The 16,163-nt window shown below is 47.1% G+C and overlaps 1 protein-coding gene across 1 annotated transcript in view; it reads left to right on the top strand.

The window, feature by feature from the left end:
- Nucleotides 1-15,836, top strand: part of ACAN (aggrecan) — a 51,232-nt gene extending 35,396 nt beyond the window's left edge. Inside the window, exons 14-19 of the mRNA XM_014944258.1 lie at nucleotides 8,064-8,177; nucleotides 10,840-10,998; nucleotides 11,509-11,591; nucleotides 11,921-12,065; nucleotides 12,601-12,783; nucleotides 14,299-15,836. Coding sequence (XP_014799744.1) covers nucleotides 8,064-8,177; nucleotides 10,840-10,998; nucleotides 11,509-11,591; nucleotides 11,921-12,065; nucleotides 12,601-12,783; nucleotides 14,299-14,387 — 773 coding nt within the window. The 3' untranslated portion in view covers nucleotides 14,388-15,836. The remainder of the gene's footprint in view (nucleotides 1-8,063; nucleotides 8,178-10,839; nucleotides 10,999-11,508; nucleotides 11,592-11,920; nucleotides 12,066-12,600; nucleotides 12,784-14,298) is intronic.
- Nucleotides 15,837-16,163: the final 327 nt, after the last annotated feature.

Here is a 16,163-nt window from a genome sequence, read left to right as displayed (position 1 = left end):
TACTGTGGTGGGAAGCCACAAACATGAGGTTTTCCACAGGTCATGTTCAACAGCTTCTGTCTTAACAAATGGTAGTTTGTGATTGGGCAGGTATTATTTTAACAAATGGTAGTTTGTGATTGGGCAGGTAATGCAATTATCCAGCCAGTGTAACTCATCCATAGAAGCCTCCCAGACCTCCCTCCTGCCTGCCCACGGCAATGCATGCCCCTGGGGAGAGCAGCAGAGGACCAAGTTCAAGGGACTCTGACCCTCACGCTGCTCTCTGCAGCTAGAACAGGCTAAATGTGTGAGACGATGCTCAGAGCATCACTACCTTTTGTCAGGTCTGCTGATAAATGCCCTTCCTCCCACCCTGCCCTTTTTTGGTCTTTGGTAGGATCCCTCACTGCCAAGTATAAACAGACACAATATCTAAATCTGAGTAACCATTTATGGTGAAAACACTCCGCTAGATTTCTGACGAGCGTCCTCTGAGCAGTGTTCATGTGCCGTGGAGGCTTTAGGGTACTACAATGAGAAGAAAATGAGATGGGACTTTACTGTCCTTGCTGGTGGCTGATTCTTGGCCAAGGAAGAAGCCAGATGCCCGTAACACAGGATGTCCCACAACATCCCTGACCACAGCTTGGTTTCACTTTGCTGCAATCAGGAGCAGGCTCTGGCAACTGGTCCTTTTCAAATCCATCAATGCTTGTGCTACTGTATGAAGGTCCTACGTATGGCCAGTTCTCAATGAGCTGCACGTTTGTGTAGGATACATTTCTTATATATGGTAGGAAATGTATGTGCAAAGAGATTTGCTCAGGTCCTTCTAGCAAAAGTAATATTTATTTCACCCCCTTCCCACATTACCACCTGAACTGCTTCTTTTTTGGTTAATTTGCACCATTCAGCACAGGTAGCTCTGGACTCAGTAGGGGACTGTAAGTGCGGGGCTTTGTGAAGCTCAGCCTGGTTTCTAACATCATTTCCATCCCCAAAGTGTTGCGAATGAGTCACTGCCTTTTCCTCTGCGTCAATTCTCTCCCTCTGAGAAAACAGGTAATCACAAACCTTTGTTCAGTCCTGCTCGTACCACGTCTGAGGTCCTGTCCGTCTCTGCCGAGCCCAGCGGATGCTGCAGGGGTGGGTGAGGGCAAGTCAGCGGGGTTGTTCCTGTGGCACTGGTCCAGCCTGGCACAGCATCCATCCATGCGGGGGTTACACACCCCAAAAGCCCTCCTTGCACACCTAATGGGCTCTGCTTTTGGGCCATGCCCATTGCCACGTCCAGGCCTGGAGACAAAAACAAGCCAGCCAAGGCAGAGTTGAGGGAAAAGAATGAAACTAGCCAGTGAGGCTCAGCACAGAAAAAAAAAAAGAAAAAAATTTTAAAAAAACATATTGGCCCCAAAGTACGGTTTTATTTCACTGCTTTTTCTTTTTATAAATTACCCACAAGGCGATTGCCAGATTCTTCGGAGCGGTTGTTAGCCAACATTCTTGTGAAGTATTTTGAAAGAAAACCATGTGTTCGGCAGCTCATGTGTGAAGAAGCTTGAAAAATGTTCTGAAATTGGAACATGTTGTGTATTTGCAAGTCACAGAGATGACGATGTAGCAGCTGGGGTTTCTGAGCAGGTGACAGAGAGAGGTAACCGACGACTGCAAGAAGTTAAGTTGTAGATGCTTTATAAACTAGAGATGGGCTTGAGAACACGTGCACGGCTGGTGCTCCCACCGGTGATATTCTAGGGTAAAACTTCTCTTTTTATTGGTAAGTTTCTTTATCCCTGTAGGGTTACATGCAGTCCTGGTCAGGGTCTGAAGGAAGCTCATCCAGGTGGAAAGAAAGTGTATTGACCATGAATGTGCAAAACCCCTGCAACAAGGAGAACTTCTTTTAGAGAATTAGAGCAAAGTGAAGACAAAAGAAGGGGGGCAAAAAGGAAAAATAATCATAGATTTCCTTTTTTGGGTCATTACTCTTTACAGTGCTCTGGGGATTGTGAACATGGAAAATCTACAAGGAAGAATCATAGGCTGGAACCCAAAATGTTATTTCCCATGTTGTGGCTGTGTTTTGACTTGAAGCTTTCCAGTCTTTAAATTTAGCTCTTGCAAAAAGATCAGTTCTAATGTCCATGACTTGTGCCTCAGAGTTTGTAGGGTGTAATGGATGCCCATTAAGTGCAATTAGTTTTTACTAACATTAAAGCACGGGTGAAGCTAGTTGAGCTTACGGAAGGAGCTCAAAGTGAGGAGCAGGGAGGCATGTGCCTGTTGCTCTCTTGTCCTGTCGTCGAAGGGTTCCAGTTAGACCCAGCAGTCTTTTTAAGTGGGTTGGTTTACAAAGAATGATATTTTTCTGCTCTGCTGTAGCCTCTACTTCTCTCTAAAAACCAGAGCCAAAAGCACAAGAAGACTGATGATTAACGCTTGGAGTGCCAGTATTTTTTAGTATTTAACCAAATTGAAGGCTGTGCATGTACAGGTCTTTAGTCAGCAGTTTGATTCCTCCATGAGGACAGGAACCCCACAGGCTTGAAGAATTGTCCATAGGCTTGGCTTTTTCAGCCAGAGTTTTGCCAACTCAGCGGGTCTTTTTGCTTCTGGTAACATTTGAAGACAAATAATTATTAGCTGAAAAAAGCATGTTGGCGCTTCAGTGAAAGGCTGTGGTTTGGAGCACTCTGACCAGTCAATGACTTAAACATTTCACTTAAAATGGGGGAAAAAGAGAAATGTGCTGAAATGGCAGATATTTATGTTAAGTTTTGCTTGTCTCTGGTGAAACAAGTTCATAGAGTCTGTTGCCTATGGCCCCGACACAGCTGAAGGTTAGAATCCAAATGAGGAAAGATCTTGACAGTCTTTCCTCATTCCTCATGCCTTCAAAGTGCAAAGGAGAGAGTTTTGTTGGTCCAGAGAAGATCAACCCAGAAGTAAAGAAGTCTAGAAGAATTCACCTGATTCCTATTTTTTCACCTAATGTGGAATGAGAAGTATAGTCTTAAGAAGGAGATGGAGGCACCAGTCCTGGCTGAGAGACAAGCAAAGGCACACGCCATTTGTGGCTAACCAGATGATTTGATGTCTTCTGGATATATTGTTTATTTTGCATTAGAAGTTTATTAGCCTAATTAAAACTTTTCTCTGAAGAAGCAGTCTACAGTCCTGGACTACTGTTATATACGTGTCCTTTTAGTTCTACACATAATATTTTAGAGGCAGAGGTGTCCAAATTTCCTGAGCTCCCCTTCCATGAGAGTGTTGGACAAATCGAAGGTCCCAGCAGATCAACAAGTTCTCCTGGAAACTTGCTGTTCTCTAGATGAATATGGCTTTTTAAGGCTGTAGCAATATCTGCCCCTTCTGCTGCATGTAGTTTTATTTGGCTTAATTATTGTAGTTTGGTTTAATTATTGTAGCTTTGGTTTAATTATTGTAGTTAATTATTTTAATGACTCAAGTGCTCATTATAAGTCACTAGCTGGCTATGTGATGTTTGATGCCAGTATTTTACTTAAAATATGAAAGAACTGTTCTCCCCAACTCCTCCTCTTCTTTTCTTGTAGGAGTCACCCTACAATTGCTCCAATGTTTTTCTTCCCTGTTTGAGCTGTCAGATTGTCAGTTCAAACTTCCCAGGAGTCTCTGAAAAGCAAATTTAATTTGTACCTGTGTTGTGTTTTTTTTCCTCAGTCTCTAGAAGATAATTATCTAGCAGGTCTCTGAGTCCCTGTTTGGATAATTGCACTTATAAGGAATAAGGAGGAGCATTTACTTAGAAAGAGTGAGGGGCACAACAGGGACTGTTGGACATTCTGAAAATGTCTTGCCTTTCAGTCTTACCTTTTCCTCTTTGCAGAATGAAAACAGGAGTTTAAATCCCAGTGTATATTTCTAAACCGATTGCTCAGGGTTTGGGTGATGGCACCCTCTCTGCTCACAAGCTGCTTCTCCTTAGTGGATGTTTTAAGCATAAAGCTGACCTTGTTGAATGGGTGTTCTTACTCATCTTCCATACAGGCTGCCACCAAGAGAAACACACAGACTGTACTATTTTAGCATTGTTTCTAGTATTGTCTTCTTAGCTTGGGATGAAGGATTTTAAAAGCATTTCCTTCTCACAGCTGACAGTGTGTGTTCATTTCTGCATGCCATTTGCCTTCTGAGCAAAACCAGGACAAATCTATTTCTCTTTCATTTCTAAAGCATTTTTCTTTCCAATTTCCATGATCTAGTAGAGCAAATTGTTTTCAAAGGCATTGGGAGAATACTTATGTTGTATTCAGCTGCACCAAAAGAAAATAGTTCTGACCAAACATAGTACGTATCTGGCAATGTAAAAGAAATCTTAGGAAGAAAATGGTGAAACAAATTCAAAGTTTGCGTTGTAGCTATGTGACTCTCCTTGCTTTCCCCAGCCAACAGTTTACATCTTCCAGATGCAATACCCTGTTTACATTGGATATTTTGTTTCAATTGTTTTTTGGTTTTGTTTTTTTTTTTAAATCTAGAAGTTAGACCTTGGGTTCTGTTGGTAGCAAAAAATAGAAATTGTTGTGACAATAGACTTGAGTAATCTTTTGCAACTTCTGGGCAATATTAACTGCAGTACGAATCGTCTTCTGAAGAGCTGCTAATTTTGCATTATCCGAAGAAGTGAGTTAATAATACGTTCTAAATGGGCTTCCTATTCTTGGCAAAGCAAGGCATTTTTCTGCCCTGTCTTTGTTTCAGAGCTGAAGCTCTTGAAAGCGAGGGCTGCCTCTGTTCCGCATCCCATGCCGCATCGCTTGTCCTTTGTTAGCGCCGGGTAATAATAGCAGGAGTCTTGTCTTCTTGTCGGTTGATAAGCACTTGAGCTGCATCTCAAAGCAGAGATGGCTTTTTGCATGGCTGCTCACCCAAGCAAATAAATAGCTCGCCTCTGCGTAAGATCCTTGGGTGTCAAGGTACCTGGCAGCCGGTGCCGTGGAAGCGGGGGCTCGCTCCAGGCTGAGCCGAGCTGGCACATCTAGCGTGCCGCAGGCTTTTCAGCTGCCTGGAGAGGTGTACAGTGATTTACTAACCCCATCTAGCTCTGTAGAAGTGGCCACGTTTATGGTATATAAAAGGTTATGAGGAAAATAAGCAAATGTTGCATGATAGATGGGATTTACTATTTTTTTTTACTGGAGTTCTCACCTCCCATAAATCCAATGGCTTAGATGTGATATCTTAAAAACACCCACAAGCCAACTTGCCAGGGTTTCCAGAACAGTTTTACCGTTTAGAACTTACTTTTCTAAAAGACCTCCAAGACCCAGGTTTTCCGGGAGGACCAGAATCATCAGTGCTTTCTCCAACCCAGTGGATATGTATGAGGTTCCTGATAACAGCTTGGTGATGGGATTCTACATCCAGATGGAGACGGTGTCACCGCCCCAACAACCCAACAAGCTGAAGGGGGAGTGTGGTGTTTATGATCATCATGTGTTCAAAACATCTTCTTTGCAGCATGCTTCTGGGAAGAAAACCTGTCTGAGTCCTGCTTGTGTTTGTTGTCTCTTTTTCCAACACTGCCGACAAGTACACACCCTTTGTCTATGTGTCATACATAAAAATATATATGTATCTGTATGGAGAGATATATAACATATATATTCTATTCAGAGATTTGTTTTTACAGAATATATAATATGTTCAACCATATTATATACAATATCTGTAAAAAGAAATTCTGTTCCAGTGTTATTTCCCAGCTGGAAATTTGTGGGAATGACTTTGCACATGTGTGCCTGCTCCCTCCTCCTCCGAGACCAGTGATGGCAACTCACAGCAGGTCTCCTGCATCTCAGAAGAGATCTTGGATGCGCCAAGTTTTGGTCCACATGGCTGAAGACAGTTGAAGACTCGTTATTGCCCGCTAAATGTTCTGCTTTAGCTCTCATATGTGCTTTGTTTCCACTTCTGCAGCATGCTTTCCACTTCATGGAGCATAACTGACAAAGGAGAGCCTTGCCTTACTTGTTCAGCTGGAGCCCGCTGGAATCAACATGAACTTCTGCTGCCACTGCTGTTGGGAAGCCCAATGGGCCTTTAGAGTTGCAACCATCTCTCAAGATACCTCATTTTCCTTTATGCTCTCTGTCTCCTAGGAACTCCAAGTATGACTAATAAGCCATAGTCAGCCAAGTTCATCTCCTTTCTCTCCACCAAGCCTGTGACCCCCATTTTGTTTCAGAAAGTCTCTAAGGGTCATGGAACAGGAATTCTCTTCATGTTTCAGTGAACAAAGAAATCCAGAAAGCATTCATGAGAATTTAGAAGGGCAATCCAGAGGAAAAGCTTCCTTCTCTCAGGGAAGAACGGCAAACTTGAAGTAAGAAGTTCATCACCCATCAGAGGAATAATTGGATTGCTCACAGTGATACAGCCTAGGCTAAAGATGACAATCTTCATCCTCCAAAACACAAAGGAATTTACCATCCAAGCTCAGAAAGAATTTTCTCCATCACTTAGGCATGCTACAGAACATGTCATCTTTTATTTGAGAGATCAGACATTGGCCACTGAGCAACTAGACAAGGTATAACATGCATATGCTCTCATATGTCTGGGGACATAGAGTAGCTGGGCCATGGTTCTGTAGAGAGACAATATCCAACCAAACGTACCCCAACCAGAAGATGAACACAGACCCTGGCGAGTCGCCACTCTGGTATTTCCATAGCCAGCATGTCTATCATCTTTGTTTCCTCACTAACCCCTCTCATCCACAAGAAGAGCATGGAGTGTTAGCACTTTTAAGGCCTTACATTTCTTCTGAGCGTGAAAGAGAAAGGTTGTCTCGCATGAGGATCTATCAGTCATCATGTAACCTAACCTGCATGGATGTGCTCCCAGTTTCTTCTTTAGTCTTCCTCCCTGTTTCTGCATTGAACATCTCTGAAATCTTTCCATTCTGAATGACTCTTCTTCTGATTACAAATCTCAGTAAGTAGGAGTAAGGCTCAGTCTGGAGAAATACTGGGAGAAGAGCTTTTACTTCCAGCACAAGCTAGATTTTACAATATATAGATACAAACTGGCTAGCTGTGGCCTTCAAAGCATCTCTGCTTCCTTCCTTCTGCCCCAAGATGACAGTGGATGGAAGTGCTACCAAATGGTGGCATAAACCACCCAAGCTTGTGCTAATTAACAACTTGAGAAACATTGGAGAGTTGGGGGCCCAAACTCTTCCCATACCAACTTCTCTTTTCACCTCCAGAAAAGCAAAAAGGATCTTAAGGTCTGTTCTATCTAGATGGGAAGCTAAATTTAGTTCCCTCCACCAAGACAGAATTCACAGCTGAAAAATGTACCAGCTTTTTCCTGCCACATCACAATCAAAAGAGCGCATAGTGGGGACATGTCTGGAGAAAATGGCACTGCACCCCAATATTCTTCACCAGGGAAGAGGCACCCATGCTAGGCCTAAGCTCCTCAAAGAGAAAAGTTGAGGGACTCTGAACCACCTTGAAACCACTTCTGTTCTTCTCTGCACTCTCTTCATCTTCATCAAGAAGAGATTTTTTGCCCCGGAACTTCATCTGAGTAGGAAGAAACTAGCAGTGAACACTGGCAACCAGGAAGTCTGATTAGGAGATAGAGATCTATTTCAAGACGTTTCCATAACTTATGAGAATTCCACATTCTTCTTCTTAGACCCATAGCTGATGGAGACACAGACACAAGTTTGCATGCTTGCTGCATCACGTATAGACAGCAGACAAGGAAAAGTTACCACAGCTATCAAAAACACTGAGTGTGTGTATTGGATACATCTTTCTGAGCTTGTACTGATATCTTCAGAGTGGTGTTCAACCATCAAGTGACAAAAAAACCAATGTCTTCCTTGTAGGGTGGGTTGGGTCTCTTCCCTTCCTTCTTCCAGCAGCAGCAGTGGCAGTGTGTTTTAAAATAAGACCCTAGTAACGCCCAAGTTCCCCCAAAACAACTGATATTGCCTCCTTAACAAGCAAGGAAACAAGTTCTCCTGTTGGTGGAGTTGTCTGCCCAGAGCCCTAATGGAAGCCCTTGATTTCTTGCAGACACTGATGAGTGCCACTCAAGCCCCTGTCTGAATGGAGCTACCTGCGTTGATGGCATCGACTCTTTCAAATGCTTATGCCTTTCCAGCTACGGAGGTGACCTGTGTGAGATCGGTACGGCCTACCTGGCTTCAGCTAATCTTACTAACTGCTGCACTACCTTATTCCCACCCTACCCCGAGAAAAGCTGATCCCAAGTGATCCCAACAGTCCTGCCCTCATCTCAGTGAGCTAACCCCTAATTGCAGCTTAAAATACACTAGGGAAAAGCTTTGAGATTTTTGTTTTCATAATTTAATTAGTTTGTCCGTCACAGCACCTTGTCATCTAAGATTCCTAAGCAGGAGCCTCTAGTGTCTTCTTCAGCTTTCTCTCTTTTAAGTTACTCTGTTGAGGCTCCATACAGATCGTATCAATATTGATCACAGAAGTCACTGTCTCTTTGGGTCAGGGGTCTTTCTGTTCATCTGTAATGGTAGGGAAACATCTGAGTACCTCTTCACCCCAGGCAAACTTTCTCTGCTGGACTGGAATTTCATGGAAGGATGCTTCAGCTGAGCCATGAAAAACGATTGTGTTTCTCTCTGTGAAGATGCAGCTGAGAGAAGCCTTGTTCACTCCGGGAATCTCCACTTATTTGACACAGCTTGACATTTTTGTCACCTCTTCAATGTGGCCTCCTGTGTCAAAACCAGCAGGGAACGTATATCTTTGAGAAAACATGAAGTGACCTATTTTTCCATCAAAATTAAATACTCTGACCTGCACTAATACTTCTTTTTGTTTCTACAAGGAAAGAAAAAGAAGTTGTTTTTTTTCTTAAAGCTGATGAGAGTCCAAACTTTTATCAGCTTAGCTGAAGGGAAGCTCTCCTGCCTTGCTCAAACAAAAGAGAAATAAAGTTGCGGTGTCTTCTTCACCTTAGCAGAAGTAATATTAATATATATTGGATTTTCTCCTCCCCTTTCTCTGCATCTCTCTTTCTGCTTCCAATATGAACACATGGAGTAGACCATGTGAGAAGGCGGCTCAGGATCATTGGACTGTCTGGGTAGGAATTGTGCCTTCTTATCATCTCTTTCTTGATGCAACCTCATCAGCCCCTGATTTTTCCATCCCTGCTACCTGTTGTTGAAGATCCTTGAAATCCAACAAGAGACTTTCTAACCTGCAGCTGCTTATGATTTTGTTTGGTCCAAGCCAGATTTAATTTCGTCTTTTCTGATTTATGGGCTTATGATGCCTGGGGGTTATAGCCTGGGAGATGCAAGAGGAAGCCAGTCTCCAAATTCAGAGGAGAATGTGGATCTCCACTATTCCCATGACACGGACCATCCCTTCTGTTGATCTCCAAGAAGAGCAGAGCTTCGTAGGTGAGCTCTGCCATCTGTGCACACAACCAGTCCTTCTTGTCACCTTGACAGTGTCCCTACCGGGGCACAAGATTTTTGTCATTCTTTTCCTAGATGATTGCTGTCATATTTCCCTGTAAGTAACAGCTATGTAGGAAAGAGTGGCCTTTCTCCTAGGAAATGTCCTGCTGAGGTTCCATGCCATGTGTTGTGCCATCCCCAGGCTGTGATGACAAGGGGTGGTCCTCAACCTGCTGGAAAAAAGTTGTAAATGTCAAAAGACAGAGCATGTTCTCTGCTCTGTGATCTGCCTGCAAAGATCAAGAGTCCTTAGAGCTTCAGCTACTTCCAGATAATCCATTTGATCTGTTGAAGAAGGTGGAAAATGTTTTTAATGCTTCAACTAACTACCAGTCCTTCCACTGAAGTGTCTGCAGTCTCCAGCTGGAAGAACACCAGAAGAGTGGATTAGGAGGAATCAGTGCAATTGAAGGTGGCAAGTGCTTTGATCTACCAAGTTTGACAACAGAAGAAAGAAACTGAATACAGAAAATCTTACTGGAACGGGACAGAGGCTTGAGGACTCATGAAAGCCCACCACTTCAAGAGCAGCAAGTGCCTGAGAAAGGATGGTAGATCAGGCATCTGAAAGGCTGAGGTTAAACACATTTCACTTTGTGTTTTCTTCAGTCCCATGGAGAAGATGTGGAGTGTTGCATTGCATGGGAGCTGCTGAAGGCCTTTTCTGATGGTTACTCCATTCACCTTTGCTCTCTCCCATCTGTGGTTTCATTTTTTTTAACTAATGGGTTCAACTCTTCAGTGTTTCTCAAATGGAAAAACTGAAAAATTGAGACATTTTTATACTCCTCTAGCAGCTTCCAAGCTTTTTCCTTGAGATTTCATTTTCTCTCTCCACCATGGTAAGTTCCTGCCTCCGTCTCTTCTCTCCGATGTTGGTAGATTTGCTTCTCCTCAAAAACCCCAGAACTACACCAAGTGATGAGACCCAAACCTGACTCTCCTTTCCTCTTTCCTTTTCAACATATATAGGTTGATTCTGGACATCTGGATCTGGGTTTTGGAGTTTCTTTCCAAAGCAAAAAAGTACAAGTGGGAAGAGAGGGGTTCTTATTTGGTTCGTTCCTAAAAACAGAGTCCAGGAACATGACACAGGGATTGAACTGCTCTGTTACTGTGAACATGGGATCTTCAACACAGGCTCCCCTCTCTGCATGTGTCTTAGATGCCTTCTGATCATTTTCCCTGGGATTTCCCACAGGCAACAGTGTCAGAATTTGCTTTTTAGTGGAAGTAACCACGTGTTGTCCTATGCCATGAGAGCATAAGCTGCTAAGAGGTGAGTTGTAAGGCTTCCAGACTCATGCACCAACTCCTTTCCATCCCTCCTTTGTGTGTTTCAGACCTTGAAAACTGTGAGGAAGGCTGGACCAAGTTCCAGGGCTACTGCTACAGGCACTTTGAAGACAGGGAGACTTGGATGGATGCAGAGAGCAGATGCCGACAACATCAAGCCCACCTGAGCAGTATCATCACCCCAGAGGAGCAAGAATTTGTAAACAGTGAGTGCTGAGGGCAGCCTGAGACTGGGCAGGGGTCTATCCCTTGGACTTTCAGTCTGTGGGCAGACATATCTAAAATTATATCAAAAACACAATTTCTCCTACTAATGCTCAGGTATCTCTTAATGAGGCCTCACCCTTGCGTAGGGGGGGAAGAACTGTCCTGCTGTGAGACAAAAAAGGGCCCTTTCTCAGCTAGGACAGATCTTCGCTCTTACCAACGTTGCTGATATGGCTTGTTCACAAGATGTTCATTTGCTGCAAAAAGCACAGTGACCTATGCCAGCATGAGTGTCTCCATGCTGAGTGGGGCAGGAGATGGACAAGCACAATGCAAGTTAAAAAAGGACACCAGGGGCTAGCGACTGGGAAGGAGATGAATGTCCCAGAGGCTCCAGGGCCAGAGACAACTGAGATGGCAAAGAAACACTTCCAACAAGGTGTAGGGGAGTCATGACCCACTCTTCTCTCCCTGGCTCTTGCCCACTCTTCTCTCTCTGGCTCTTCCAGGTCACGCACAAGACTACCAGTGGATCGGCCTCAGTGACAGAGCTGTGGAGAACGATTTCCGCTGGTCCGATGGGCACTCCCTGGTGAGTCTTTAGCCCAGAGCATGAGCAGGCACTGGCTTTTCATGGGGGGCAAGGGGCTCCCCTTGGGTGGAAAGAGCCCCATGAGTTACATGATGAGTGCTTGGGTTCGGCATTGCGTGAAGGCAGCCCTAAACTTTGTAGGCCTCTAGTAAAGGTGGTCTGGTAAGCTGCTGGGCACCATCGCAGTAGAAATAACCACGGTAGTAGCATTGCTGGGAACCCATGGTCTCTGCTGGTGAGATGCATGCGCAAGGCAGCAGCAAGGCTGAAGAAGACAGTAGGAGAGGGGAGGGCTCAGCCTTAGGCAAAGGACTTTCCTCTCTCGGCAGCAATTTGAGAACTGGCGGCCCAACCAGCCCGATAACTTCTTCGCGGCGGGTGAGGACTGCGTTGTGATGATCTGGCATGAGCAAGGAGAATGGAACGACGTTCCCTGCAACTATCACCTCCCTTTCACCTGCAAGAAAGGAACAGGTCAGAACCCTGCACCACACCAGCAAGGATGGGGGGCTCAGGCAACGGCTGTGGGGCTGGAGTGGAGTCCCCAGTGCACATGAATGGGGGGTTTATCACTGGGTGGTCAAAGAGGTGGAAGGATTCAGCAATAGATGTTGGCCAAGGCTTTACGGGAAAGTTTGCTGAGGGCTTGAAAACAAATAACATGAGCCACCAAGGACGGGGTTTTACATCCCCGAGCAGAGCCATGCCCTGGCTGCAGCATCACTCCCACACAGCTCCGTTGTGGTGCCCAGCTCTCACTGCCTCTCCAGGAGGCAGGAATGGAGCCCTGAGGCAGACTGCTGCTTAGTTTCAAGGCCCATCACAGAATTTTCATATCCTTCTGCCCCTAATTTTTGTTCACAGAGGCAATCTCAAAGGGATTTAAGGTTTTATGTGCAGGAGGAGTGACCAGGCTGTGCATACCCAGCCTGCACTAGGCAGGCAGGAGCTGCCCACTCAGCCAAGCAAGACTCCTCATGCTCTCCATATCTCTGCCCATCTCCTGCAGTGGCCTGTGGGGACCCCCCTGTGGTGGAGAACGCCAGGACCTTTGGTCGGAAGAAGGACCGCTATGAAATAAACTCCTTGGTGCGGTACCAGTGCGACCAAGGCTACATCCAGCGCCACGTGCCCACGATCCGGTGCCAGCCCAACGGGCAGTGGGAGGAGCCGCGGATATCCTGCATAAACCGTAGGTTTTCATCTCTTTCACCTTCAGGTTAGGGCTGATGGATCCCTGCAGCTGGGAGAAGCAGCTGGGAATGAGGGGGGCACCATCTTAGGGTGCAGGTTAGTTCCAAGACAGGTAGAACGGGATATCATGGTCCCCTTGACTTGTTGAAAGCTTCTGTGTGATGGGCCCATGGGAGCTGGCATCTTCTGGGCAGGTGAGGACCACGGGTGCTGGCTGGAGGGCCAGCCCAGGCAGTTCCTGCCCTAGGAATTCCCTACCCCTAGGCAGGGCAGGGGCAGATCCAGAGCCAGGAAAGGGCTACAAGGGTCTTACCAAAGACCCAGACTACTTGAAGAAAGGAAAGAAAAATAAGTGGCATCTGAAAGGGTGAGTTTTGGCACCACCTGCATCAGCAGAGATAATAGGAGGAGGAAGCTGTGGTCCCCCCAAGCTCTTCCCCAGCATCCCCCTGCCCTGGGAGCAGACAGGAGCCCTGCGGCAGAGCTAAGCCAAGGGACAGGGCTGGGCTCCTGACCCTTCTTCTGTCACGCCTCCAGCTGACAGCAGCCAGCCCTCTCCCACTGGTGTCCCAGCCCACTCCCAGGCCTGCCTACACCCCTGTCCCATCCCTGCTCGCCTGCAGCTTCCCAATAATTTTGTCGGCCTTGGCCAAATCACATCTGTCCAGTGGCCTCCTTGCCAGGTTATGGTCCAGCTGGGCAATTCCAGCTCAAGCAACAGTCCCACTGCCAGGGAAAGTCGATATGGGCTTAAGGGACAAACCTCCGCCCCAGGGAGGAGACGGAAGGAGAAGGAATGAAGGAGGGATGGGAGTGGAATGGAGGAGGTGTCCCTATGATGTGGACTCCCTTGGCTCGGCCGTGGACCTTGAGAGCTGCAGGCTGCTCCTGGTATGGACCACCAGCAATCAAGAGACTTAGGCTGTTCCCAACCAGCTTTTGCCTCTTCCATCAAAACCCTCCTGGAAGTACCAGACCAGAGTGGTACCAGCTTGGAGGGAGACTGGCAGCAAAGATCAGGCAGAAACCTTGTCCCTGCCAGCCAGATGGGGCCATTTCCCATCTTGTGCACTGAGCACATCCCACTGCCGATGGACATTTCCCTCCCTGTCCCAGGGGGTTGGGGAGGGTCTGGCAGGACAGGGAGGCAGACGGGGAAGAGGTCCCCATGCCCACCCAGTTACCAGAGCTGCCCTCCCAGGTGGGCACAGGGAAAGGATGGGCCAAAGCATCCCCAGAGATGATGCTCCTGCCCAGGCTCCTGGTAGTCACCGGGCACCTCCAACCCCTGGGTGAAGCAAAGCCCAGCTGCAGGGGTGAGAGAAAGGCTGATTGTCCGTGGGCAGGCAGGCTGGCGCCGGGGCACACACAGACACCCACCGGGCAGCGCTGCCTGCGGCCGCCCGTGTTTTTCCAGGGAACCAGGGGCCAGGGCGGCCAACGCGGGACAAGCAGCGTCTCTGTCCCAGCTCCTGCTAACAAGGTGCCTTTTCTTCTCCTCCTTCTTCCACAGCCTCCAACTACCAGCGCAGGCTATACAAGAGGAGCCCCAGGAGCCGGTCGAAACCCAGCGGCAGCGCCGTGCACAGACCCACCCATTAGAGCGGGGCCAGAGACACCCGGGAGGAAAGCGAGAAAGAGAGATTTTTTTTTAACAGAACAGTTATATTAACAGAGTCGATTTCTTCTTCTTCTTCTTGCTTTTTTTGTCATATAAGGAAAAAAAAAAAAGTTATATTAAAGACAAACCCACCTTTGTGTATATATATTAAAAAAAAAAATAATAATTAATGTTTTTCCAAGCACCAAAGCAAAGTGAATTAGATCTCAGCATTTTTACTAACCGTCCGGTTCCAATTATCTTCGTGCCTTCGGGGACAGGGAGGGGGGTGGGTTTGCAGAGGGCAGGGGGTTAAGTTAAATAATAAAGATGATTATTTTTTCCTGATTTTATCCACGAACAATGTAATTATTTCTGTTATTTAATCTCCGGGGTGAACAGCACCTTTTGGGGTTTTATTTTATTATTTTTTGGTTGTTTTTTGTTTTTTCCAGAATCCTCCTACTGCTGCAGTGCGTCGGGGCGGGTGGGGAGGGCCGGGGGGGCTGCGGTGGAAGGAGCTGTGGGAGGAGGGAGGAGAAGGGATGCTGAGACCCGGGACCCGGGCACTGGGGGCTGCAGCCCCTCTCTGCTTCCCCACCGCCCCCCCTGCGGCTCAGCGCCCGTCCTGGGACGACGTGCTCTTTCCAGGGGACCGTGCGGGGCACCAGCGTTCCCTGCACCTATTTATATTTTTTGAACATATCCTATTTTGAAAGAATGATAAATAATAAAGAGAGTGAAATCGGAACGGGCACTTCGTCTGCGTTGGTTTTTTTGGGGAAGGGGGAGCGTCTGTGTGGGTGAGGGGGTGGGGATGTCTCCTGTGGCAAGGCAACAAGAAAGGAAGAGGAGCCCAAACAGGGTGCTCAGCCCCAGCCAGCACCAAAGGTGCAGCCCTGGGGACAATGGAGGTCCAACTGAAGAAGGACCCTGGGGTAGGACATCACCACCCTGTTCAGGTCTTGCCCCAGGAGCAGGTTAACCCACATGCCCAAAAACCCATCTAAAAACCATCAGCAGCAAGAACTGCTTCACCCTCCAGCTTTCAGTCCTGACAACCAGGGAGATAATTAACTTTCATTAATGAAGGAACATGGGGACCCTTGCAGGAGCTCAGGCAGGCAGAGGGCTGAGCCAGCAGCGATGAGACAATGCTCAGCCAAGGATGAGACAGTCCTGGGTGTCCATCCGGGGATCCCCAAATCCCCTCTCCATGGCAAACCCCTCTCTTGTGCTGGCACAGAGATGGGGACACAGCCACGTGGCTCCAGGGCTTTCTCCACCAATTTATTAGAAGAGGTCCAGGAAAATACATCTTTTCATAAACAAATTCTTTAAGAAGAAGGCACCAGAGTTCAAGTGGAGTCCTGGCGAGGAGTGCATGGAGATAAGGCACTGGCACTCCTGCAGGGACAGGCACAGCAGCATCCTTCAGTGGGACAGGGCTGGAAGAGGGGCCAGGATGCAACGGAGATGCCCACTCTCTGGCCAAATCCAGCCTCCCCTTGCTCCCACCCCACAAGCTCAGGGGCAGGACCAGCCTGGAAGGGCAGGTGGGTGTCAGTGACATGCATGCTGCCACCATGGGAAGGGGCCACCACCCACGGGATGGCAGGGGCCAAGCAGGGTGGCAGCAGCCCATGGGGATCATCCTCATTCACAGCCCATGCCAGGGCGGGTCCTGCACTGCCCCGTCCGGCAGCCACCCCAAGCAGCTGCATTTCCAGCTGCTGAGCAAGATGTGGAAAATATAAAGGAAACAAAATAAAACAAAA

This window comes from Calidris pugnax, unplaced genomic scaffold (assembly GCF_001431845.1).
Source record: "Calidris pugnax isolate Ruff unplaced genomic scaffold, ASM143184v1 scaffold70, whole genome shotgun sequence".
Taxonomy (NCBI): domain Eukaryota; kingdom Metazoa; phylum Chordata; class Aves; order Charadriiformes; family Scolopacidae; genus Calidris; species Calidris pugnax.
The sequence above is the reverse complement of the archived record's forward strand: the minus strand, read 5'-3'. Positions and strand labels throughout refer to the sequence as shown.